Source organism: Hemitrygon akajei, chromosome 11 (assembly GCF_048418815.1).
Source record: "Hemitrygon akajei chromosome 11, sHemAka1.3, whole genome shotgun sequence".
NCBI lineage: Eukaryota > Metazoa > Chordata > Chondrichthyes > Myliobatiformes > Dasyatidae > Hemitrygon > Hemitrygon akajei.
The window spans coordinates 39,840,541-39,868,490 of NC_133134.1; the positions used below are offsets into that span (position 1 = coordinate 39,840,541).

The 27,950-nt window shown below is 36.5% G+C and overlaps 1 protein-coding gene across 4 annotated transcripts in view; it reads right to left on the reverse strand.

Annotated features, from left to right (window-relative positions):
• Nucleotides 1-3,798: 3,798 nt before the first annotated feature.
• Nucleotides 3,799-27,950, reverse strand: part of smurf1 (SMAD specific E3 ubiquitin protein ligase 1) — a 126,305-nt gene continuing 102,153 nt past the window's right edge. For 3 of the 4 annotated variants that reach the window (XM_073060670.1, XM_073060668.1, XM_073060669.1), the window contains 7 exons: nt 26,633-26,747; nt 24,592-24,770; nt 24,062-24,199; nt 21,832-21,952; nt 19,107-19,308; nt 14,310-14,394; nt 3,799-10,647 (listed from right to left, as the gene is read on the reverse strand). In XM_073060670.1, coding sequence (XP_072916771.1) covers nt 10,548-10,647; nt 14,310-14,394; nt 19,107-19,308; nt 21,832-21,952; nt 24,062-24,199; nt 24,592-24,770; nt 26,633-26,747 — 940 coding nt within the window. In that variant the 3' untranslated portion in view covers nt 3,799-10,547. The remainder of the gene's footprint in view (nt 10,648-14,309; nt 14,395-19,106; nt 19,309-21,831; nt 21,953-24,061; nt 24,200-24,591; nt 24,771-26,632; nt 26,748-27,950) is intronic. The other variant, XM_073060671.1, reaches the window with a different exon arrangement.

Genomic DNA, 27,950 nt, shown 5'->3' on the forward strand with positions numbered 1-27,950 from the left:
AAATACCCACTCCTCAAATGTTTTTCCATTGATCGTCATATGATGGGTTGCACCAACATATGATAGCTTAACTGTGCTGCAAAATAATAATCTCTAAGAGAAGGTAGGCCCCATCCCCCCTTTTCCTTTGCTAATTGCAAAGTTTTGAGATGAACTCTAGGCCTTTTACCCTGCCAAATATACCTTGATAGCATCTTGTTCCATTCATTGAATTGATTTTGATTAATCTCTATTGGTAGGGTCTGAAAGAGATATGACAGTCTGGGCAGTATATTCATTTTAATAGACTCAATCCTTGAAATGAGACTGAAAAAAGGAATCAGGTTCCATCTTGCCACATCTTCCTTAACTTTTTATATAAAGGCTGATAATTACGTTCTAATAATTTTGCCAAATCTTTTGGCATAATGATGCCCCAATAGTTGAAAGACTCTGTGGGCCATGCCCAGGGGTATCAACTTTCAATTTCTCTTGGTGGGCTATAGTAATATGAAAGTAATTGGGTTTTATCAATGTTGATCTTGTATCCTGATAATTGACCATATTGTTCAAAGGATTGCATCAATTTAGGAAAAGAGTATGTTGGTTGCCCTAGATAGATCAAAATGTCATCCGCATAACAAGCCAATTTATACTCTGTCCCTTTAATAGTAATTCCCCTGATAACTTCATTTTGTCTGATGTATTGAGCCAATGGTTCCAGATATAATGCGAAGAGTAGTGGTGACCATGCACAACCCTGTCTCGTGCCCCTTTCTAGGGTAAGACTATTTGATAAATATCCATTGATTTTAATCCTAGCAGTAGGATTGTCATATAGTGTCTGTATAGTTTTAATAATTGTCTTGGAAACCAAATCTATGTAAAACTCTGTGAAGAAAATTCCAATTAACCAAATTAAATGCTTTTTCAGTGTCCACGCTTATCACTATTGCTTTGATTTTATTTTTTTGTTTATGATCCATAATGTGAAGTGTCCTTCGTATATTGTCTTGTGTCTGGCATTGTCGTATAACACCTGTGTATATCAAATTTCTGAGTAATATTTGATGCTTAATCAATGTTGAGTTTTGCATACAAACAAGTAAACTGAAGTTCACAAATATTTGCTTGCTATTCAATCACTGAAAAATGCATCAGACCACCGTCATGACCTATTTTAGCTACAAGGCATCAAGCTAATGTTTTTGTGTATTGATCCTTTAAAAAATATCAAAATATCTAAAAAAAAAATGAACTAATGCAATACTAAAGAAGCTTGTCACAAACTATCAACACTGAATTATGAATAAACCAATTCCTTAGAGTCAAACACTGACAAAATCAAGATATCCTCCTTTTACCACCATGAGTCTGCTGCTCCAATTAATTACTCTCAAAGTCTCACTCATCCTTTTTCATATTTTCTATTAAATTTCTGAATAAAATATTTGATGTTGAATCACTTGTTGACATTTGCAGATAATCATATTTTACAAGTAAACTGAAGTTCACAGACATTTGTGGTGCAGAAGATCATGTGTCCTTCGTATTTACTTTAACACTATCTTTTGTCAGTCACCAACACTGTATTTGTTGACTCTTGCTATATTTCTCACTTATACCAGTATCTCATTGCTTCACTTACATAAACTCTTATGCATTCCTTTTTAATGGTTAAAATTCATTGTCCTGTCCTCTTCACCTCTAATTTTCAAAATCTCCACTTGGTTTAGCTTCATCTGGCTTAAGATATTTTACAGATCACAACACAATTATTACCACTGCTCTTATGAATGATCGTGGCCCCAGACCATCACTTCTTTAATTCTCACTTTTCATCTATTAACATGTCCTCTCTAATTGATTTGTCTCCATCTGAAGATTCCAGTCCTTGTCCAAGATAGTCCAACCCAGTATTATTGTCTGTATTTCATTCTGTCAGAGGCTTGTGGAAACTTTTGGAACATTCTCAAATTCACACGTCTTCTTTTTTCCTTCTACTTAAATAATATTCTTCATGACTCTGCATTTAGTTGCTTCTCTAAAGACTGCAGACCCCCTTCCGGTAACATTAATTTTCAGTGATTGTATACACTGAAGTCAGTAGGAATCAAAAGAAATGCTCTCCACTGGCTGGAGCTGTACTTCTGAAAATGGGAATATAGCTGTGGTTGTTAGAGGTCAATCATTCAAGCTGAGGGCACCATTGCAAAAGTTCCACTGGGTCGTTCCTTAGCCAAGCATGTTCAGCTCCTTCACCTTCCTTCTATCATAAGGCAAAACTGAGAATAGCTCCTGACACAACTTCCTTTTGCAACATTGCAAAATGAAACTATTAAATTTGAATGCAGTTTAAAGACTGGATAATTTTCAGGCCCCAGTTGATGTCGAGTAGGAAATATTGTGAGGAGCAGACATAGATTAGCAAGCCAGCTAGCAAAATACATCTTGCAAGAGCTTATAACATGAATTACTCAAATCCTGTTAAAACAGCAAATCAGTCCTTAAATTCACCAAAGTTCAAATTCAAAGTAATCTTATTATCAGAGTACGTGTTACCCTATACAACCCTGAGATTCATCTTCTTCCAGGCATACTCAATAAATCCATAATAAAAATAACCATGATAGAAGCAATGAAAGACTGCACCAAACCAGTGTGCAAAAGAAAACATACTATGCAAATACAAAAGGAAAGAAATAATAATAAATAATTAAGCAATCAATATTGAGAAAATGAGACTCAGAGTCCTTGAAAGTGAGTCTTTAGGTGTGGGAACATTTCACTGATGGGGTAAGTGAAGCTGAGTAATCTCCTTTGGTTCAAGTGCCTGATGGTTGAGGGGTAAATAAATGGTTCTGAACCTGGTGGTGTGAGTTCTTAGGTTCCTGTACATTCCTCCTGATGGCAGCAGTGAGAACAGAGCATGACCTGGGTGGTAGGAGTCCGTGTTGATGAATGCTGCTTTCCTGTGACAACAATTTGTGTAGATGTGCTCAATGGTGGGAAGGGCTTTACCCATGAAACACTATGCACTACTTTTTATAGGATTTTCCATTCAAGGGCATTGGTGTTTCCATACCAGGCTTTAATGCAGGTAGTCAAACTAGTCCTCAACTATTATGCCCTGAGACAGCAGAGGTGTCACATGCAGCCCCCAATAGAGCTTTTGCCTGACATTTTATTTTAGGAGTTTTTCCCCTGGTCCTATCTGCAAATCTGATCACTAGTTATAAGAGTTTGTCTTTGGCTCCTTCAGCCTATTATCACAGATTTAGATTCTCATTCCATCTTGTGCTTGTTCTATCCATGTCACCTAATTATTGATATAACTAGGCCTAATGCTGGTCAAGACATGTAACTGGATTCATAAACAGCAATTCTCTGAATTACCATGAACTGGTTAGAGTTCATGTATTAAAGTTCAAAGTTCACAAGAGTTATACTTAGAAATTTTGAATATAATACACAGAACAAATTCTATCACCCTGTCCAACAAAAGCTCTATTGGGGGCTGCATAAATAGTGATCATATTTACAGAAAGGACAAGGGGAAAAACTCCTAAAATAAATCAACTTGTGTACCATAATGTGGAAAAGTAAATTCTAATTCCACATGTTAAAATGACAATAACCTTCCAAATCTATATTTATTGATTTGCAATGTTAAATTTGTCAGAATGAAAAACATACTTAAAAACTTAGTTATAAATAAAATTCAGATTTTTCCGATTTTTGCTTCGTTCTAAGACATGCTTTATTCAGGTATGTTGACTTAAAAGCATTAAGATCAAGCAAAAAATTCAAATCAGCACAGATATTTAAAGTTCAAATTTTATTGCATGTAACAAAAATGAATGTGGCTTTGAGTCCAACATCCTACTCAATTACTAGCCATCAAATTCACTCCATACCTCATTCAATACCATCAATAATAAAAAATACCCCAATTCACAGTTAAAACAAAAAAATGTATACACTGTTCACGACAAAACTGATGCTAAAGGACTTTAGCAGCAACAATGAAAAAGTTAATACAGCAATAATTTTCCTCAGATTAATTACTAATTAATAAATATTCATCAAAACAATTCAATTTGCAAAAGTAAGCTTATTACCGAAAATAAAAAGGACAGATCTCTTACATAAAAGACAGGTGTGTTTCAAGATAGGAGAAAAGCAGCTCTGAACCTTTTGACTATTATAGCGCTTTTACCTTCTGGAGTGTTATCTTCAATCTTTTAAAAAAATAATTCCAAAAAAAGCCCACAAAAGTCAGTGTAGAACCTCTAACTCGTGGGTAATTTCTGCAGTTATCAGACAACCTCGGTGTATATATATTGTAACAAATGGCAAAAGAGCTACACAATTGCAAGTTATATAGGAAATGGCACTTTTTGTTTTCAATATTACAAGAAGGGAAAAGTGAAATAAGGGCCGGGTAAAACTGCATCATCGAGTAATTATTAAGCTATGATTATTGCAGTAATATTTCTGTCACAATACAAATTTAGGAGACACATTAGAAAACTTGAGGGTTATTACACATTACACAGCCGTTTTCCTTGATCTTGAATTATGAAAGCAAGATCTCCAGATTGGTACAGTGAGATATCATATTTTGCAATGCTACTGTATTATATTGGACAACCAAAGGATTAAAAGTAACTTTAAAATAATTATCTTCAATGGGCTTTCACCGTGGCTGCTTATGTATATCACACCACTCTGCCAGTCAGTTTCAGTAGTAAACAATTTACTAGCATAGATCTGAACTACTTGGTAAGGTATTGGCTTTGGCAATTTAAATCACTCAAGAAAATGAATTGAATTGATTAAGTGATATAAACAGATTGTTAGTGTAAATGAATGTCCTATTTCCTCAATTTAGCAGTCTCTTACATTAGATCCAAAATTAGCCTTTCCCTTCATTTCTCCTTACTGCTCCAAATATGCCATAATTTCACAGAAATAACCATATCAATATAGTCAGGCCACTACTACTCTGAGAGGTAAAAAAAAGTAAGCCAGCTACTTCAAATTGTGCCACAATATTTACATGTTCAGATCTTGCTCCATTCTTCCCTGCTTATTATTTGCATGTCATTATAATTTACAATAATCATTACACAGCGGAAATTTTACAGCATTGAAAAGGGAAGAAAAAGCCCAGTTGCAAGTAATGGCAGCACAGCTAAGAGCTATCTTAGTGGGTCAATAGATCTTTCCCCAAACAAATTATTTCTTCATATCAATGCAGGAATGAATAGAGTGGAATATATCTTAAGTCTTTCTATAGCACTTCAATAATGTTAATGGCAGAAAAATTACAGCTGAGGCATATGAATTCTGTTTTGGTTCCGGTGATGCATTTCATCACTAAAACTGGGACATCAAATTATCATTGGGACAGAAGTATGCATATGCAAGAAATGCCCCAAAATACTGTATGTTCATGAAGCTTGCAAATGTCACAGAAGATACATATTTTATCCTCAAGAGTAATCTAATTTTGTTGAGAAGTAGAATTATTATCTAACCATATCAGTTTCAATTAATAAAATGTCAAGTTTAGATGCATCATGGAGAATACAGAAAGGAGTAAGGGTTAAGGCTACTTATCTCTAGCCAGGTTTTACCACATCTAATTTTTTCTTTGACTTACCCCATTTCATTAAATACAATTTACAGAGAGGAACATAAGAAAATAAAACATGATTGTTTCTCCTACCCACACATGGAGAATAATACCAGTGTTAAAATACAATAACTTCTGTATTGTTATAATAAAAACATTAAATTTTGTGTCTCAATGTCTTAGGAGAAAACATGCTCCAAAATAAATTTCCACACAAGCCTTTTAAAAATAATTGAAGATTAGCAAGTAATAACATTGTGTGCTGGAAAATCAATTTTAAAATCAAGTAATATGTTGCCATAATCAGATGAAAATATTCATCCAAAACAAAAAGTTCTATCAGCATGACATTTCTATTTCAAGAGAGCAAGATTTAGCACCAACAACCAGGAAAATTATCTCCTCCCCTCTTCTATTACCACCAATTCAATTCTGACAATGCTTTCTTTTGTGCAGATTTTGGGTTTTGATAATAAATATGAAAAATCTCTACAATGATGGTTTGTAGCATTATTCATAATAATTGACAAGTTGTGTTTGCACTGCATCAACATGAACAAAATGTCTTTTTTTTAAGATACAGTCTATTGGTGTCCCATAGGCAACAATAAATTAAGAAGAGAAATAGGATCAGGTCTCACAATGTACTCATTCCATATTCAAGAAAAATTACTGCTTAGATAAACTGATCTGATGTGCGTGACTGTTACAGTTCAGGTAACCTCAAACTTCTCCATGAATGCTGCCTGATCTGCTCCATATTTCCAGCATTATAAAATATTATCTGTACATTTTTTTCTATTTTGTTTGAAGAGCAAACTGACTTTTATTTCCTACAATTGTTGTGATAAGTTAGATTGCTTACTGGCTAAAATACACTTTCTCGGCATCTGGTGTCATGAAAGGCGCCACAGAAATATAATTTTGGCTAAATATTTTGTAAAATTACACTAAAGGATTTCCAATTTTAAATATTTTGGAGGCCAGTGTTATTTTGCCATGAGCTGGAGATAAACAAATTTAGGAAAAAAATGAAATTTGTCTGTCTTGAAATATGTTCTCCAATTTTTCTCCCATTCCTAACAGAATGATGGCTGCGTAAGTTGCATTTATTCTATAACCTCACCAAAATACTGTGTTCTGTAATGTATGCAATTCAAACAGAAACACATTATCTATTCTATATTAAAAAAACATATTAAAAGGACACTTGCTTTTACTGTGTCTTACTGTGTTTATATTTATTGTGTAGGTGACTAGAATTCTATGTCCAAATATTTCTTTGTAGTTCATTACTATTTAGTTGAAGAATGCCACAATAATTTCCCCTTCTCTGCTAAATAAATATACATGGAATTCTGTATATAACTGTTAATTTGAAGTACTGCAATCATAGCTTACATTTAGGAGCACTGGATAATTAGCTTTCAATTTAAAGTGCAATGTTAAATGTTCAAGTCATTTACATCATTGTGGATCCTATAAATGGCTTGCCCAAATGGCTATGGTTGACTGAACAAAGTAGCATAATCCTAGATTTAACTTAAACTCCAGAATTAAAATTTTACTTTTTTAAGTAAAGGCTGTTTCAATATTTGTATTAGGATTTAATAAATATTTCAGAAAACTAAGCTGCAAATTCTGCTAACTTTTATTTTCTTCCAAAGCTTTCTATAGAGAACTTTTCGCAAATCACATTATCTTATTTTAAGATTTGCAAAAAAAAAGTCATTCTGTGGTATTTATGATGCAATTGCATTCATATGGAAGAATAAATGGGTGTATTTTATATTTTGGTAAGGAATTTTCTATCTCACTGGAGAATAAAAATAAACAGAACAAAAATATTTGTGCATATTAAAACAATTATGCTGCTGATATTAGGGTATTTGCAACATGCAATATCCTAATTCTACAAAGAAATGCATGGACCTACATTTCTACACAACAAAAGTAACAATATAATTCAAACTTTACAAAGAAATTACAGCTCATGGACTGAAGTTGCATAAAGTAGTGTTTAGTCTTACTAATCCCATAGATTTAGCATGTTTTCCTAAGGTAGTGGTAAAAGTAAAAGAATATTCTTTGCAGCACAATTTTGAAAATAGGAAATTCATTTTCAGATCACTCATACTGTATATTTCTGAAGTAACAGATCAAATTTTGAGTTTAAAGTTGACAGAAAAATTGTTATATCCTAACATTTAATATCAATTTAAATGTTTTATAAACTATGATGCTTCCTCAGATTTCTGAGTATTTGTATTCTTTATTGTCAATCACACATAAGTGTAGTTTTTGAACTTCATACTAAAGAGGAACTTACTGGTAATGTGCAATTCAACATGCTTAATTTGGAAAATTAACTTGAGTACCCAGTGATTAACTTTACATTAAACAATTACCCGTTTCCTAAATTAAAAAGTTATCTAAAGGAAATTCATAAATTTGAAAAGAACACAGTAATCGTTCACATGGCATTATTTTCTAGTGTTGCTAATTCAAGCAGAAAAAGAATTGTTCTAGATTTGTCTCTATAATTTACTAGAATTAGCAATAAAAGAAACTTACTATGCCTACTACAAAGACTAAATTTAGTATCAGAATATGTTGTTTCAACAGCTATAAAAAAAATTAAAAGTTAAACTATTTTTGTTTGGAAACCACATTAAATTATATATATTAGGGCAAATTATAGGTGTAATAGTTGCTTAAACACTATATACTAATAAAGATAGAAGGAAACCTTTCTTAAATCTAACAGTATGAGAAATAACATTGTTGACAAGCTCTCATAATTATATATCACTTTTACATTCAAAATAGATTCTGAAATTTGTGCTGAAATATTAGCATCTGCATTTTTTTGTCATATCAGTGGAAATGAAATCCTCATTCCAGGCTACTAAATGTAAGTGTACTAATTTTTTTCCCCATACAGTTTGTCTAACTTTAGTACCTGAGACTTCAGTTTTGCTCCAAAAATACAGAAAACAAAGCCAATATTTCAGACAAGGATATTGATTTCAATGCTGCTTTGGTTAATGATTCCAGTTAGTTCTTCACTGTGTAAAATTAATAAGGGTAATATGATTTTTAAGTCTAGCTGAATTTATGCCACACTTATTCAACTCATCAGTCTCACTGAATTAAAGATTGAATGTTGGAAAATGCAGAAATTTTGCTTACATCTAAATCATAAAGCAAACCAAAATTCTGCTTCTTCAAAATGAATCTTCAGAGCAAATGTGTAACATTTTCAGGAGAGGTCAAAGGGCACATAGAAATATATAAATTTGATGTTGCTCAAAACTGTAACTATACAGTATACTACTGGAATTAAAACAGATAGGATATTGGGTCAGAGTTACCAAACACCTAAAAAGTTCACCTTCATGAGTGTTTACAGTATTTTTCTTATCACTATTTTGTTTTAGGATCACACATTAGTCTGAAATCTACTGGACACAATTTGAGAACATCAAATGAAACAATAGGAATACTGGCTCTTCAAAATGGCTTCTAAAGGTTATAGAAGCAATGAATGTTCCCAATTTATACATTGCTTCTGTTTAAAGTTCCAGAGTTTTTTAAAGTTTAAGGCAGTAAAACAGTCTAAATAATGCCCTTTCTTTCTTATTCAGATTTCCAAAAGGGTTCACAATATTAATTAAAAATAACTTTAATTCAACATCCAGAAACAAATGATAAAACTTTGAAAACTGTTAAAATATGGATACATTGTTGTGATAGCAAAACCTCAACACTTACATTTGTTCATTTATCTGCTTAAACTATTGGTAAATTCTTGTTAGTAAGCTGTCATCACAGTTAATCTTTCATGAGTGTCTGCTATTGTAAATTCAGAGCCAAGGACAAAATAGTGAGGCGCCAGAAGAATTACAAGAAAATTTAAAGACTAACCAGATGTAAAGCAAAAAATAAATAAATAAATCTGGGAATCAATCAACTGTGCTACAAATGCAGTTTGTCAATTTTCCTTTGTTAGCTGTTTCAATGCTGGACTTTTCTGAACATTACTGCATCAATCCTTTGAGTAATGAAAGTTATTTTCAGGTTTCATAAATTCAGCTCTCATTTTAAATTAATTTTGTAAAAGTTGATACTTTATGCACATTATGAAATTGAATTCAAAGAATAACAGAGGATACCTTACCTCAAGCTATTTGTAAAACAAACATTCCAACATGACAACTATTTTAATTTTGGAGCCAAAACATAATTGCAGTATTAAAGGGTTCATCACATTAGAACAGATGTTCAGGTTTTCTTTGTAAATACATTAGTAAATATTCCTAAAAACAGTAATTCATTGTGGAGGAATACAATTCTTTTAACAAAATATAGATAAAAATAATCTGATTTGATTAAAACACACCGTATAGTTACTGTCTGTGATGAGAGTTAATAAAAAAAATACACAAGCTAGAAAAAGAACTATTTCTAGTTTATCATCCAGTATTTTTAAATGTCAGTTTTAGATTTTGGAAGAATGAAAAATTTCTGTTGGACCACACTTTTGAGACTAATGGTTGGGTAATTGGTTAAAGGAATAAGGAAAGAAATGAAATGTGCAAGGATCTGTCTTTGTTTACTGTGCAAAGTTTTTGAAATAAAGTTTCAAGCATACAACTTAAAAATGTAAGATACAACTGAAACAGGTCCATTTTTCTGTTAAACAGATTCAGTTTCTTCTTCATTTGCGAGCTTCCTAGTTTCCTCTTTCAAGAAATCTTACTGCCTTTCTGTTTTTGAGTGATCAGCGCCATTATATCATTTGCAAGTTATAGCAACCATGTGAGTAAATTGTTAGTTCTCTGTTACATAGTGCGTTGCTCATCATGATGCTTGCAGAACTTCATTTCTGTAGTGTTCCTATCAACTTCAAAAGCACTCACATATTTCACTCAACTGCAAAGCCACACGTCTCTTCAACCGCTGTCAACAATTTTTCATAAAGCTTTTCATAAGACTCATAAGGAGGGATGTCTATACGATTAAAACTGAGGAGAGAAAGAAAAAAATAAGTAAACACAGTTGTAGGTCACATATGATTATAGTCATCACTGATCCATGACATACAATCAGTGGCTACTTTATTAGGTATCTCCACATCTAATCAGCCACGTAATTAGATATTTGCAATAACTGGCAGGTGAACAGATGTATCCAATAAAGAGGCTATTGAGTGCAAATCAGGTAGGCAATCCGGATGTTGAAAGCAATGTTCTCTCTAAATTGTAATGACCGGTGTGTGCAAAAAGCTTGTGCTGTGCAATTTTTTGTCCAGTGATAACAACATGTACACACTGAATTTTATATTTAAAGGTAATCATTTCAACAGCTAGCAAAACACCATCAATAAGAACTTTGATCTCCTTTAGGTTTGATTGTTTTTACTCTCCATCTATACTCTCACAAACATATGTAGCAGACCTCGCAGCATCCGTGAGAAAAGAGTAGCCAACGTTTTGGGCCGAGACCCTTCATCAGGAATGGGGGGGGGGGGGGGGGCAAGAGAGGGCCGAAGCCCAGTAATAGAGATAGGGGAGGGGATAGGGCCTAGAGGCGCCAGGTGGAAAACCAATCAGAGGAAAGATAAAGGGGGGAGGGGGAGGGGATAAGCATGAAAGAACTGCAGAGATAAAAAGCAGAAAGTTGAAAGGGGAGAGAGGGAGAGGGGGAGGGAGTTACCGGAAATTGGAGAATTCAATGTTCATACCACCAGGCTGGAGGCTACCCAGACGGTATATGAGGTGAGGCTCCTCCAACCTGAGTTTGGCCTCATCATGGCAGTAGAGGAGGCCATGCATGGACATACCTAGATGGGAATGAGAGGCACAGTTGAAGTGGGTGACAACTGGGAGGTTCTGTCTATTGTGACAGTTGGAGCGTAGGTGCTTGACGAAGCGGTCCCCCAATCTGAGTCGGGTCTTGCCGATGTAGAGGAGGCCGCACCGGATGCAACAGAGGACTCCAGCAGACTCGCAGGTGAAGTGTTGCCTCACCTGGAAGGACTGTCTGGGGCCTGGAATGGTGGTAAGGGGGGAGGTGTGGGGACAGGTGTAGCATTTGCGCTTGCAGGGGTAAGTGCCAGGTAGGAGTTCTGTGGGGAGGGACGTGTGGACCAGGTAGTCGTGGAGGGAATGTTTTGGAGCATAGACTGTTCCACATAACCAAATCTATACTGGCACCACTCCCCAACTTTTCCAACGCTACATTGACAACTACATTGGTGCTGCTTCCTGCACCCATGCTCAGCTCATCAATTTCATCAACTTTGCTTCTAACTTTCACCCAGCCCTTAAATTCACTTGGTCCATCTCGGACACTTCTCTCCCCTTTCTTGATCTCTCGGTCTCCATCTTTGGAGACAGACTATCCACTGACATCTTCTACAAACCCACTGACTTCCATAACTATCTTGACTATACCTCTTCCCACCCTGTCCAATGCAAAAATGCCATTCCCTATTCCCAGTTCCTCCGTCTCCGCCGCATCTGCTCCCAGGATGAGGCTTTCCATTCCAGGACTTCTCAAATGCCCTCTTTCTTTCAGGATCGTGGTTTCCCTTCTGGCGTCATCAAAGATGCCCTCACCCGCATCTCCTCCACTTCCTGCACTTCAGCCCTTAACCCATCCTCCTGTCACCACAACAGGGACAGGGTTCCTCTTGTCCTCACCTACCACCCCATCAGCCTCCGGATCCAACATAATATCCTCCGCAACTTCTGCCACCTTCAACAGGACCCCACCACCAAGCACATCTTTCCCTCCCACCCCTCTCAGCTTTTCACAGGGATCATTCCCTCCGCGACTACCTGGTCCACACGTCCCTCCCCACAGAACTCCCACCTGGCACTTATTCCTGCAAGCGCGAATGCTACACCTGTCCCCACACCTCCCCCCTTATCACCATTCCAGGCCCCAGACAGTCCTTCCAGGTGAGGCAACACTTCACCTGCGAGTCTGCTGGAGTCGTCTATTGCATCCGGTGCGGCCTCCTCTACATCGGCGAGACCCGACGCAGATTGGGGGACCGCTTCGTCGAGCACCTACGCTCCGTCCGTCACAATAGACAGGACCTCCCGGTTGCCACCCACTTCAACTCTGCCTCTCATTCCCATCTAGATATGTCCTCTACTGCCATGATGAGGCCAAACTCAGGTTGGAGGAGCAACACCTCATCTACTGTCTGGGCAGCCTCCAGCCTGGTGGTATGAACATTGAATTCTCCAATTTCCGGTAACTCCCTCCCCCTCTCCCAGGTCCCTCTCTGCCTCTCTCCCCTTTCAACTTTCTGCTTCTTTATCTCTACAGTTCTTTCATGCTTATCTCCTCCCCCTCCCCCTTTATCTTTCCTCTGATTTGTTTTCCACCTGGCGCCTCTAGGCCCTACCCCATCCCCTATCTCTATTACTGGGCTTTGGCCCTCTCTTCCCCCCCATTCCTGATGAAGGGTCTCGGCACGAAACGTTGGCTACTCTTTTCTCACGGATGCTGCCTGACCTGCTGAGTTCTTCCAGTGTTGTGTACATATTCTTTGATCCACAGCATCTGCAGTTGTATTTTTGTGTAGCAGACTTGTAGTGGGTAATGCAGGATTTTCTCACTGGAGCTTTTGCACACCATCCATAAGTGACTTGCTTGCTAAATGATGTTTTGAAAATTCAAGTTTCCAAATATCACTCCACTTCTTCCCACTTGCAAGTTCACCAACAACTTTGCAACGTGACAATACATGCAGGCAAGACCATTTTCTATATTGTACATAAATATTTCTCATAGTTGCTCACTCCTGACTTAATGAGCTTTTGGTGTAGCGGTTTCTACAGTTTCATTAAGCCATTCTGCTTTAAATGAACTAGCAGTTCTTTGCACTTCATGCTCTTTGCTTCTTTGGAATTCAACATAGTGAATCATTAATTTTCTCAATAAATCAGTATAAATAAACCAGTTCTAGAATCTGCAGACAAATTATTGCAAACTCCATATTGTCAACATCATCCACATCAGAAACTGGAACAGGAAATGTGATTGTGTACAATCGTGTAATATACTTAACATGCCTACAAGGTATAGGGTGATAACCTTTTGTACGCAGTTTAAATTCCTTTGTGTGCTAGTAGCAAAAGAGAAGTGCACACGCTCATGTACACACCTTAGAGGGAACATTGGTTGAAAGGTAATTTAAATATGGCACACAATGAATTCTATAGAATTGTGGTGCTGGAGAGCTACTGCAAATTTTTTTTGTGAGGCACAGTTAAAATAAACAAATCCATTGAATTAACATTCTAGAGTAATCTGACAAAAATAATGCTATGAAATTGGGAAAAAAAAATTAACTAAGGCTAAGGCATATAGGTAGCATGCCAAACCAATTACTTGGATGTTAAACAATTCATTAGACAGTAATATACACTTATCTGCATACAAGAGATGTCTACTAATTACAATCAAAAGGATCTTTGAAAAGGTTATCATTATGGATTTCCAATACATCCTATTACTAACATGTTGAGTATGTCGGTAAAGCAGGCAAGACCCTTTATACAGTTAACCATGACTGATGATTATAATTTGTAAGCTACCAACTTGAAGGTTACCAACAATATGAGACAATGATGCAAATACTTTCCATTTTCTAAAAAATAAAACTCACCATGTATGTGCTTTGGGAAGGTTTTCTGTGTTGGCATCAATCAAATGGATGGTAAAAAGTCTTGGACCTGCAGCACCTGTAGAGCCTTACAAATACAAAATCTAGTTAAACCATACATCAGTAGCAAAACAGCTCTATTTTTTTAACTTCTAATATACTTCAATGGGATATGAAAAGTGATAAGAGATTAATTCATTTGAGAAATTTTTCATTCTGCATCTAGGGAAAAGATCACTCTGAAGAGAAGCAAATATATAATATGCAAGCAGTTTAAGAATAACAATGATAATTTTATGTAATCACAAATGCTATAAAAAGTTAATAAGGATAAGGATCATGATAATGAGAACCAATGCAAACACAGATGCTGCAGAATATATTGTTGTCAAATAGCTCAGTATCAATAGTACAAAATGCCCAGGTTTCATCTCTGCAGTCCTGCTACATCCATTCTTAAACTGAACAACTATATAACTAGCAGCAGGTAGCAATTCCCATTCTCAAACAGCTAGTGAGTGTGGAATATGAAGCTTAATTGCTTCCAACCAAATTCAACCAGAAATAGAGTTGGTGGACTAACTCAAGACTCTTCCTGAGGACCCTCATTCTAAATACTACTCTTTAGCCAAAGGGAGACACTTTGTGATAGCAAGAAATGCTCACACTGGACACATAAGAAGCTATGCACCCCAAAGTAATATCAGACATTCTGTGAATATTCAATAGGTGAGGCAGCAGCTGTGGAAAGGAGGAAGAGATATTTCAAGTTGAATACTCTTCATCAGGAAACACGAGATATCAATCAAATGAAATATCTGTGATAAAGTGGTGAATAAAAGACATAAGAGGTCATGAGTGAGGTCAGTTCAGAGAAAATATTGAAAGTGTTAAAAATAACTCGTGTTGGAGGAGATGGGAATAGAAGGAAATGAATGAGGGCAGGCAAGAGAAAAAACAATACTGGAAATGTGAATACAGAACATTATTGTTGCTGGAAACTAAGAGGGAATAACAGAAATATTGAACAAGCCAGGTAGCAAATGTGAAGAAAGGAAAATTGAGTTAATTATCTTTCATTATATTTTTCTTGAAACAACATGTACATAGTCCAATTAGGGATGGAGCCATACTAGACCCTGTATTGGGAAGTGAGCCAAAGTGAACAAAGTTTCTGTGGGGGAAAATCTTGGGAACAGTGATCATAATTTTGTATGTAGAAGTTAGTTATGGATAAGGATAAGGCTGGTCCTTCGGTGGAAGTACTAAATCTGGTGAACACTAATCGCAACAGAACTAGTCAGGAACTGGGTAGAAGTAGATTGAGAGGTGCATTTTCAGGGTAAATCCACATCTGACGTATGAGACTCTTTCTAGAGGCCAGCTGCTTAGAGTTCAGGACCAACAAATTCTGTTGAGAATGAAATATAAGGATGCTAAGATTTGTAAATCCTGGATGACAAGAGATATTGTAAGTTTGATAAAAATGAAAAAAGAAACATTTGTAAGATTTTGGAGGCTGAAAACAGGCAATGCCTTTGAGGAATATAGAGGAAGCAGTAAAGTCCTTAAAAAGGAATTTAGAAGGCTAAAAGGGCACATGAAATGTATGTGACAAGTAGGACTAAAGAAAATTTTAAATCATTTTATATGTATATTAGGAGCAAGGTGGTAGCCAGGAAAGGTAGGTCTACTAAAGGACAATGCAGGGGAATTATGTGTACCGCCAGAGAAAGAACACGAGGCATTTGAGTACATTACATCAGTATTCACCAAGGAGAAGTACATGGATATAAGATTAGGGAGAGTGTGTTGGTATTCTAGGACATGTCGATATTAATGAAATTCCGTGTGCACATGCTGTTATCACTGGACAAAAAATTGCATAGCACAAGTTTTTTTTGCACACACTGGTCATTACAAATTAGAGGGATACTGATGGAAGCAAAGGAGCTTTGAGAAAGAGTGTAGCATCCTACTTAGCCACAGGCAAAGTCCCAAAGGACTGTAAAATTGCCATTTTTTTCATTTAAGAAGAGCAACAGGAATAAAATCAAGAAATTATAGGCCAGAGAGTTTTCCATCAACGGCAGGGAAATTATTGGGTACGATTCTAAGGGACAGGATTTACTTGCATTTAGAAAAGCATAGAATTATTAGGAAAAAGTCAATATGTCTTTGTATAGTGAAGTTCTGTTTTACAAATTTGATCTGAACATGTTTTTTGGAGGAAGTAATGAAGATGATGAGGGTAGTGGGTAGTGTCCAGAAGAACTTCAGTGAAGCACTTGACAAGATCCAATCCCTCATGATAGGCTGGTCCAGAAGACTAAGTTATATGGGATACGTAGTGAGCTGGTGAATTGTATACAAAGTTGGCTTTGTCCTAGAACACAGAGGGGTGTTTCTGGAGGTCTGTGACCAGCCATATTTCACAGAGAACAGCAGTGGGACATCTGTTTTTGCCATATAAATGTTCTGGGTGAAAATAAAGGTGGTCCGATTAGTAAGTTTGCAAATGACATGATCATTGTCGATAGTGAGCAAGGTATAGAAGGATATTGATTCGTTGGAAATTTGGGAACAGAAATAATCGATGGAGTTAATTTCAGGCAAGGTGAGATGTGCATTTTGGAAAGTCAAATGTAAAAGCACTCCTAGGAGAATTGATAAACAGAGGGATACTGGGGTGCAAGCTCAGAACTCCTTGGAAGTAGTAAGTGGTTAGGGTGGTAAAAAAAGCATATGGCAAACTTGCCTTCACAGACTGGGACACTAAGTATAAAAGTCGAGAAGTCATATGAGTATGGAACGAGTTCATGGTCAGTGCAGATATGGTAGGTTGAAGAACTTTGTTCCTGCACTGTACTGTTCTGTGTTCTATAACACAGAGTTCTAAGAGATGCAGTATGCATGGAAGGTCAGATGTTATTTCTCCAGCTTACGTTAGACTTTGTTGGCACAGGGGCAAACAAAGATAGGTTAGAGTGGGAGAAGAGTGGAGAAATTAAGAGTCTACAACTGTGACCTGAGCTTCTAGCCACTTGATATTTGTAACCAAGTCAGGCTAAGCCTGAGTATTTTCCAATGTTTGCTACACCTGGGCACAAATTACATTATTATGAGAGAACACATTCTAATTTTACAAAGCTAGTTGGGTCTTGAATTCTGAGCTCCTACAGTGAAATCCTGTTGCCTTCCAACAACTAAGCCCATCTTTGTGTAAGATACAGTGGCCACCACTGGAGAACTTTTTCCTTGATTCACACTGACTTCAATTTTAGCAGGCCTCATTAACTTGATAGTAATATCAAATGCTCACATCTTTGTAATTCAAATCTTTTCTTCAAATTTGGTACCAAGTAATCCCATAGGCTGCCACACTACAGATTAATGAACTGATTACTGTTATTGGATAAGTGGTATCTGAATGTACTGTAGATAAAATCTTATATCACATTTCTGTGATTAAGAGGGGCATGAAAATAAATCTCACAATTTTTTACATCCTTTGTCATTTCTTACTTTCAAGCAAACTGATTTAAATTTTCTGATCTAATATCTTTCCTCTCTACTATTTTTAATAATTCTTTAATGTCAAGACTACCCTGCCTTGTTTTCTATTATCTGTAATATGCAATATCCTGGAATATTTTATTCCTAGACTTGGTTACCTTGCAAACATATCTCTGTAATTCATTCATCTTACAAGCGCAAACATGCCTTCAGATAAAGAGCCTTCATTTTAGCTTTTGCACCTTTACCCTTGTTGATTCAAATTGGTTTATACCTATATTTATATGTGCCATCTTTACCCTGAGAGCTTCTGGATATCATTGTCCTGTGTGTTATCTTGAATTATGACTTGTTCTTTCCTAATAGCTTTCAAATCTCTATTCATCATAATCTGCTATCCCTGATTTAGCCTTACCTTTAGCCTTAGTTATTCAATTTGCTAGCCCAATTGAAGATAGGCTTGTAGCAAAGAATTTCCTTTCTTTCTCCAGTACTGAGGCTGGTGTTGCATAAATTGGAACACATTTCTTTCACCTCTATCTTTGAACAACACATTTAATTATCTTCCTTTGAATCCATGTCAATCTGCACACAATTCAGACACTAATCACCTTTGTAGGTTTGCAGTATAACTTGGACCCTTGGACCTCACTGCTCACATTCCTTCAGCAGACTTCCTCTGTCCTTTCTACATAAACGGTTTCCACATGGACTACTGTGGTTGGACTTTTCTCTGTCACTCCAAGTTCTTCAGTTAGTAAAAACATCCTTCACCCTAGAACAAGGGAGGCAGCAGAGATTGTGGCTACCAAGACATAATCTACCCCCTAGTTATATGGTTCCCTATTACCACCACATTCTTTTCACTTCTTCATCTTCAATAGCCTGTAGTATCATTGTGCCATATTCAGCTTGCAAGTCCTTCAGAGTATACTGGTCAGCCATTTCTTTTCATGATTTTATGGGTCATGATGTGTTGCTATTTTTACTGCTGAATGAAACAAATTCTAAGGAAGTGTGGGAAAATATTCTAACAATCTAGATCAGTGGTGAGCTGTTAATCTGCTGCTGATTGCTAAAGCAAATCAGTTTTCATTTGATCTACAGTAATTTATTTTCGTTTTCCTGGCTTTATCTGATTAGTAACTTTGTGTGTAGATGTACTGCACGTGAATTCCTCAAAATGCCATTCTTATAGCAGAGATTACAGTGGAGATGTATTATATCTACATAGCAATATAAAATCAACAAAATTTAGTAAAGTATGATTCATCTGACAGCCACCTTGTAATGCCTTGAATCCCTGCAGAGGTACCCTGGAAGAACCGGTTACAAACTGAAGTAGTCGAGCTCTTCTTTCCTCATCAAACATCTCCACTGTTTGCCAGAACCATTTCACAATGTTGCTGTCAGATGTACAATGCTTTAGACGTGTGTTAGCTTTCCAGTCCTTTATGTCAATCTTCCCCAACCCACCAATAATAAGCTGCAGGAATAAAAAAAAATCAGACGCAAAGAATCTATGAACATCCTCTACATTGTACTAGTGCATACATGTACTGTACTTGAATATAACAATAAACTTGACTTTGATTTTATATAAAGGTATATGCAAAATTGTTAACAAATCAAAGCTAATAAAAATATATCAGCTGTGTTTTACATACCTATTTCTAATTATGTAAATAAAATTAAAAAGCAAATGCTATAAATCTGAAACAAAAGAAGAATATGTAAGAAATACTCAGAACATAGGACAATAGGGCTGCAGTACACCAACAAGCCTGTCATATGATCATGGCTGGTCTATGCTGGCTCTTCTGTGCTATTGCTCCAACCTACTCTGTTCCTCAATCTACCCACTTCCATGTTAAACACATCTAATGATTCGGCTTCCACCAAGGCAGAGAATGCCAGAAGTTCACCATGCTCTGCAAGAAGAAAATTCTATATATCTCACTTCCAGATGACTGGCTCCTAATCTTGTAGTTATGTCTATTTCGACAAGATTCTCTCACTAGTGAAAACATCCCAACATCTACCCTTTAAAGCCTTTTTGGCATTTTATAGAACAGCAGGTCAAGCAACATCTGTGGCAGGAGAAAGTTAATGATTCAGGTTCAGGATCCTTTGTTACAACTGCAAAAGGAAGAAATACAAGTTAGTTTTCAGTAACAGAAAGAAAAAAAACCTTCTCACCTATTGAAAACAAATTTGTTCCCCAGTTCTGGCAAAGAGTCCAGGACTCAAAACATTAATTGCTTTTCTTTTCACAGATGTTGCTTGACCTACTGAGTGTTTTCAGCGATCCAGCTTCAAATTACGTTAACCAGTAACAGAACTTAAAATTGTCAGTGCCTTGTACGTCTCTTTCATGGGTGAATTTAAACAAATTTGAAGTGTGTGATGTTAGGGATTATACTCTACATATAGCTGAAATTAACATTTTAAAGGATTGCCAAGAAACTGTCAAGCAGAAAGAAGTGAACAACTTGAACTTTAAACTTATGTAAGGCAGGTCCACAATATTCAGCTGTGCAAATAATTAGTTAAACAGATTAGTTTTCTTAGTTACTACACCTCCACCGCATCTGTTCCCAGGATGCAGCTTTCTGTTCCAGGACATCAGAGATATCCTCCATCCTTAAAGAATGGAATTTCCTTCCCTCCACTATTGATATTGTCTTCACCCGCATCTCCTCCATTTCCCAAACATCCATGCTCACCCCACCTTCCTGCCACCGAACAGTGATAGAGTTCCTTTTGACCTAAGCTAACACCCAATCAGCCTCCACATCAAACACATTATCCTCTGCAACATCTGCCATCTTCAAAGGGATCCTACCACTAAACATATCTTTACCTTCCTGCCTCCTCCACTTTCCACACGGATTGCTCCCTCTGCAATTCCCTCGTCCATTTGTCCCTGCATATTAATCTCCCACCCGGCACTTATCCCTGCAAGCAGCCTAAATGCTACACCTGCCCACACACCTCTTCAAGCACCTCCATTCACAGCCTCAAACAATCCTTCCAGGTGAGGCAGCACTTCACCTGCGAATCTACTGGGATCATTTATTGTGTCCCGTGCTCCTGATGCAGCCTCTTCTACATTGTTGAGACACATCATAAATTGGGAAGCACCTCCACTCCATCTGCCACAAGTGGGATTTCCCAGTGGCCTAACATTTCAAATCTGATTCCCATTCCTGTTCTGATATGTCGGTTCATAGCCTCCTCTTGTGCCAAAAGATGAGGTCACCCTCAGGATGGAGAGGCGACAACTTATATTCCGTCTGGGTACCTTCCAACCTGATGGCATGAATATTGATTTCTCCTTCTGGTATACAAAGTTCCTCTCCCCCTTTCCTCTGTTCCCCACTCTAACCTTTTACCTCTTCTCACCCGCCTATTACGTCCCTGGGTCCCCTCCTCCTTCCTTTTCTCCTATGGTCCAATCCCCTCCCCTATCAGGTTCTTTTTCCTCCAGCCTTTGACATTTCCCAGCTACCTGGCTTCAACTATCACCTTCCAGCTAACCTCCTTTCCTTCTCCCCACCTAGCATCTTCCCCCTTCCTTCTCCGTCCTGAAGAAGGGTCTCGGCTTGAAACGTTTACTGTTTATTCTTTTCTGTAGATGCTTGACCTGCTGATTTCTTCCAGCAGTTTGTGTTTGTTTAGAAATCAGAACCCTCCTGATGTCCAGAGATTTTGCCAGCTGTATTCATTGTATCTGTACTTCAATGGTTTCTGGGCTTGTATCTTCCAAACTGTACCAGAATATTCCAACCTCACACAAATTCACTGTTTTCTGGCAGAAAAAGCATGCAGATTTTACAAAGGAAATGGAGATTTCTTGATCTCTACAGTCTTAACCACGAATAGAAAATCTTGCACATTTCAGGTAGCAGGCTGATTGAGAAGGGAATTGGGAAGTGAGCTGGAAACAATCAGTTTAAATATTGAGTAAACTAAGTTACATTTTAACTAAATGTGAAAAGCTTGTTACCTCAATTTCTTTTTGATCAAAAGGTTTAAGAAGATGTTGTGGAATAAGCTCATTAAATCCCTTCTGTAGAGCCAGAAACTGCGCCTCAATTCCTCTCATAAATCTCCAGTTCACATAAAGCCTAAAACACAAAGTATGATGGACTAATGGGATATAGATGGATATAACAATTTCAAAAATAACATTCAAAATTTAAACTTGTAAAAATTCCAGATCAATTGAAACATTCCTCTCTGAAATTATAAAATATAAAAATATACAGCAAATTTTAATGCTATGAGCTCTTATGCACTAATTAGAAAAAAATACTGTGAAGGATGACTAATATGACAGTAGGACCACTCAGGGATAAAGGGGGAAATATGCCTGGAGGCACAGGAGGTTTGGGAATACTGGGGTACTGGCAATAATGTTTGCATCCTCCCTGGCCAGAGGATAGGTACCGGAGAATTGGAGGATAGCAAATGTTGCTCCCTTGTTCAAGAAAGGCAACAGGAATAATCCTCAGAATTATAGACCAGTGAGTCTTACATCTGTGGTGGGCAAACTATTGGAGAGGGATGCTTAGGGACAAAATTTATGACCATATGGAAAATTATTGTTAGGGATAGTCAACATGGTTTTGTGAGGGGCAAGTCATGTCACATGAGCCTAATTTAGCTTTCAAGGAGATGACAAAATAAAGTGATAGAAGGCAAAACAGCAGATATGGTGTAGAGGGATTTTAGTAAGACATTTGACAAGGTTCCCCATGGTAGGCTCATCCAGAAAGTCATGAGGCATGGGATCCATAGAAATTTGCCCAGAGAAGGCAAAGGGTGGTACTAAATGGAGTGCATTCTGCCTGGAGTTTGGTGACTATTAATGTTCCCCAGGGATCTGTCTGGGACCCCTGCTCTTTGTAATTCTTTATAAATGATAGGGATCAGAAAGTGGCAGGGTTGGTTATTAAGCCTGCAGATGATAGGAAGGATGGAGGTGTCATGGATATGTAAAAAGTTGTTGTAGGTCACAACAGATAATAGACAGAGTTTGGCAGAGAAGTGACAGATGGAGTTCAATCCAGAGAAGTGTGAAGTGACAGACTTTGAAAGATTGATTGAACTTGACAGCAGAGTACAAGGTCAAAGGCATGATTCTTAGCAGTGTAGTGGATGGAACAGAGGAATCTTGGGGTCGAGATCCACAGTTGTTTCAAAGTTGCTGTACAAGTTGATTGGGTGGTTAAGAAGGTGTATGCTGTGCTAACTTTCATTGCTAGTGGGACTGAGTTCAAGAGCACCAAGGCAATATTGCAGCTCTGTAAAACTCTGGCTATGCCATACTTGCAGTTTTGTGTTCAGTTCTGGTCACATTACATGAAAGATGTGGAAGCTTTAGAGAAGTTGCAGATATTTACCAAGATACTACTTGAATTGGAGAACATGCTTAATGAGGAAAGATTGTCCCATAGACAGCCAGCACCTTTTAACCAGGGCAGTGATGGCCAATACTGAGAATATCCCTTTAAGGTGAGTGGAGGGAAGTTTAAGGGAGATGTCAGAGGTAGATTTTTTTTACACAAAATCGTGGGTGCCTGGAATGCACTGCCCAGGGTGGTGGTAGAGGCTTATATAAAAGAGATATTTAAAAGATTCTTAGATAGGCACATGGTTGTAAGAAAAATGGAGAAATTTGGGCTGCATAGGAGAAAAAGACCAACTGTGGAGTAGTTTTATATAGATCAGCAACGTATCATGGGATGAAGGACGCATAACTGTGCTATGTTCTATGATATGCAAGATGTTCTATAACACTTAATACAACTTGTACAATTACTTTAAATGTCAGCTTTCCATGAACATATTTTGTTACTTATTACAATAAAGTTTTACAATTATTGAACTAGTAAAACTATATATGTAAATGTTGACCTGTGTTAGTCCAGTTGCATCTAAGACAAAAATTATTGTTTGATCAGAGGAAAATTGTTTGAGCTGCAAATATTCCTTGATAATGTAGTCTAGAACTGGTAGCCAAGAAAGCTAATGTGCAAACAATAATTACTACTATTGTTTGATAAAGGAAAATAGTGTTCCAGAAAAAAATATTACAAAATATATTATTTTAATAAGTGATTAAAAGGTCAGAATGCACAGACATGAGCAAAGAGCATGTCAAAATACTTTGCATTAAAGAGGAGTGGAAAAACATTTAACTTCAGGCAGTATCATGAAATGAAATCTTTTACCTCACATATTCTCGCTTATTCTCTTCTGTTACGGGAACATTTCTGCCATTTGGTTTCAGCTCTTGTTGAATAATCCGACCAAAACAGTTATGTTCAACACAAAATGTATGATCAAGGACAGGCGTAATATCATTTTCACTGTTACAGAAAAAAAAGGTAATTAAATCAGTTGACTGGATATTGCTCTGTTTATTATCTGAGATACAATGTGCAGTTTTATACAAATATTTAAAACAATACATCAATTTATTTTTGATGTTCAAATGTTGTCATTCTGCACACTGTAGATAACTGATATATGTACCTTCTGTAACAACACAATTAACATTGGATATAAATCATTAGAGAACTTTATACAATATTTCTTTAATAAATATTGAAAATCTGTAATCTAAATCATCATCTGTATTTCAAGAGCCATGAATATTGCTATGGTTTCAATAGTATAGTCTTTTAGTATATGACATCAGTCCAGCAGATAAATTCAAGGGTTAATTCTATGGTAAGGTAATTCCATTAGTTCAACTCACAGGATCCAAACCAGGCTCTTGTGCAATTCTGGGTCCACAGTTTCCAAGTCTGATAACTGGATAGGCTTTCCTAACAGCTGCTTGTAGAATGGCAATGTGAAACCACCATTAATGTAGTGTCCATGAAATACAGCCAGTCCCATTATCCGACCCACAAAATGGAAGTAGGACAAGTGCTCCTGTAGAAGAAACAGTCACTTGCTTCAGCAAAAAGTGTAATACTGCCATCCTGTGGCTGATAAACAGCATCAGAAACAATTGCACAATCAATCTTCCCTAAATCACGCACATTTTTTTGTCTCAAAATTATATAATATTAATACAAAATAATATTACATCAAAAGCAGGGAGTACGCTTATCTGCTACAACCAAATAAAAAAATATTCTTTATAGTGTAACTATATTTACTTTGCAACCGTCACAAAGTAGGATCTTGTCTTGTAGTGGTAAAGTAAAAAGGTTTTCATTATTATGGAAATGAACCATTTCATTTACTTGACAGTATTACTCATGGTTGTGACCTTGAATAGTGAATGAAGTTATATTTGAGATACCAGAATTTCATTCACTATTCAAAGTCACTATCATGAGTTATACTGTATCTTCTGGCTTATCAGCTGATGCAAACTTCTTCCAAATTCTAGCTTCTACTTTTGACTTGGAATCCAGAAAGTTAAAAGTTCAGGTCTTTCCACTACATGTAGTCAACATAACAGTACAAGGTTCACTTCAGTTCAGACTTTATATTGAAAAATTGGGCAAGTTATCATATTAAATAAAAAATACCAAGTCTAAAGACCGTTACTACCAGTAGGAACATAAATCAATGTTTGTTGATAAGTCAAAATTTAATCAGCTATTGATGTACCACTGCAGGTCAATAATAAAGCTTTATTTGATAATATGAACATTCTTAGCTGGCCAGTTTACATGGTAAGTCAACATGAAATAAATTTATTGATTTCATTTCTAGCTATAAGCAGTGACAAAATACATGTTTTCTTAAAGAGGCCTCAGAATAAGAAAGTAACGATTAATATGGACAGTATTAGATGAGAAACATGAATCCATTTCATCAGCAAGTTTTTTTCATTGTTAAAGATGTCTAAATGAATTTGTTCAAAACTCAGCTTGAACTATAGCAAAAGGAGAAGCTTTGATTATCATATGTAGTGTACCTCAATTGAACTATGTAATTTAGTTTATAACCCATTTGATACAGCAGGTGAAGAAGATTCTCTCCAGTTTAGCTTAATCAATGCTGCAATATGTATGTGTATGTCACAAATGTACTTGCCTTCATCCCAAAGAGAAAGATAAAAAATTAAGTTTACAGATTTGGAAACCTGACAGCTGTACTGGAAAGCTTGAACATTGCACTTACTGAATCACTAAAATCAAATAATAAGAAGTAATTGAACCAACTATACAAATTCATTGTCAAATTAAGTAAAATTTATACAATATTAATACTTTATGAATACTCTGCTAGAAACATGAAGCCGATCCTTCATCTCAGCAAGTAAAAGCAATTACATAAATTAATGAAATATCAAACAAGCAAGGATATTATATTATGGAAGTGAAGAAATGAAAGCCAATATCTGCAGAAGATACGCATTTCTTTACTTGGAATTATATACCTCTTAAAAAGCTTAGCAACTGTAATTAAAGATAAATATTAAATATCCTTAATTGGGTGGTGGTTAAAATACTTGCATGATTCCTGCAGGAAGTATTTTAGAACTAAAAAATCTATGTCCAGAAACCAATATGGTTAAAATAACTTACTATAGGCATTGTTAGTCTATCTCTTCTAACATGCAAATTCAATTTTGCAATGAAGAAAGGTGGTCATAGTTCAAGTAGCAAAAACTCTTAATGCATATTGATATGTACAAAAATCTCTTATGGGATGGAGGGGGAGGGGAAGGAAGCTACTGGTGTAAAGATGATTTTTTTCATAATAGGACCAGCGACAAAACAAATTCCTATTCAGTTATGATTATTCCAGATCTCACTATGACTTTGAATACTCACAGGGTTGACAGCAGAATCTGGATTGATCTGTAGTGTGTAGATATTATCAGTTGAATATTGAAACAACCCATAATAAGGATTCAACATTTCATGACAGAGCAAATACAACCACTCCCTACAGAACAAACAAATGCATTTGATTAATATTCATTAACAACCAGCACACTAAGTGAAAAAGGGCACTTACGTCTTTAGATTGGCTTTTCTGATTAATTTCAATGGCAATTCTATTACTTTAATACCTATTTTACCTATTTTAATACCTAATTACTATTTCTACATATCAGATTCATACCCAATTTATGAAATAAAGCTCATCTTCCTTTTAAATACCACCATTAACTTTGATCAGTACTACCCATACTTGCATGGCCAGAACAATTCCTCTGTGATTAACTAAGCAAGGAAAGTATTCTTTCAAAGGGCCTTGATTAAACATGTAGCTTGGGTGGAGTTCAAGGATGGCAGCAATAATCCAAATTATTTGCCAAATGGATTAGATCCAATACATGTAACAGTTTCTTCCCCCAAGCTATCAGACTCCTCAATACCCGAAGACTGGACTGACACCTTGCCCTACTGTCCTGTTTATTATTTATTGTACTGCCTGCACTGTTTTTGTGCACTTTATGCAGTCCAGTGTAGGTCTGTAGTCTAGTGTAGTTTTCTCTGTTGTTTTTTTTTATTACGTAGTTCAGTCTAGTTTTTTGTACTGTGTCCTGCACCATGGTCCTGAAAAACGTTGTCTCATTTTTACTATGCACTGTACCAGCAGTTATGGTTGAAATGACAATAAAAGTTGACTTGACTTGACTTGATCAGAATAATCACATGTAAAATGTAAGAAGATAGTGAAAACAAACGTGATTGCTTAAGAGTCTGAGACACAAGAAATTACACTCAATGGCCACCATATTAAGGTATCTTCTGCATCTAATAAAGTGGCCACAGGAATTGAACCCAGTGTGGTCTTCTGCTGCTGTAGCTCATTCACTTCATGGTTTGGCGTGTTGTGCACTCAGAGATGCTCTTTTGCACCCACTGTTATAAAGTGTGGTTACATGAGGTACTGTCACCTTACTGCCAACTTGAACCAGTCTGGCCATCCTTCTCCGATCTCTCTCCTTTGCAAGGCATTTTCACCAACTGCCACTCACTAGATATTTTTTTGTTTTCACACCATTCATTATAAATTCTAGAGAATGTTGTGCATGAAAATCACAGGAAATCAGCAATTTCTGAAATACTTAAATCACTCTGTCTGGCACCAACAGTCATTCCACTGTCAGTCACTTAGATCACATTTCTTCCTCATTCT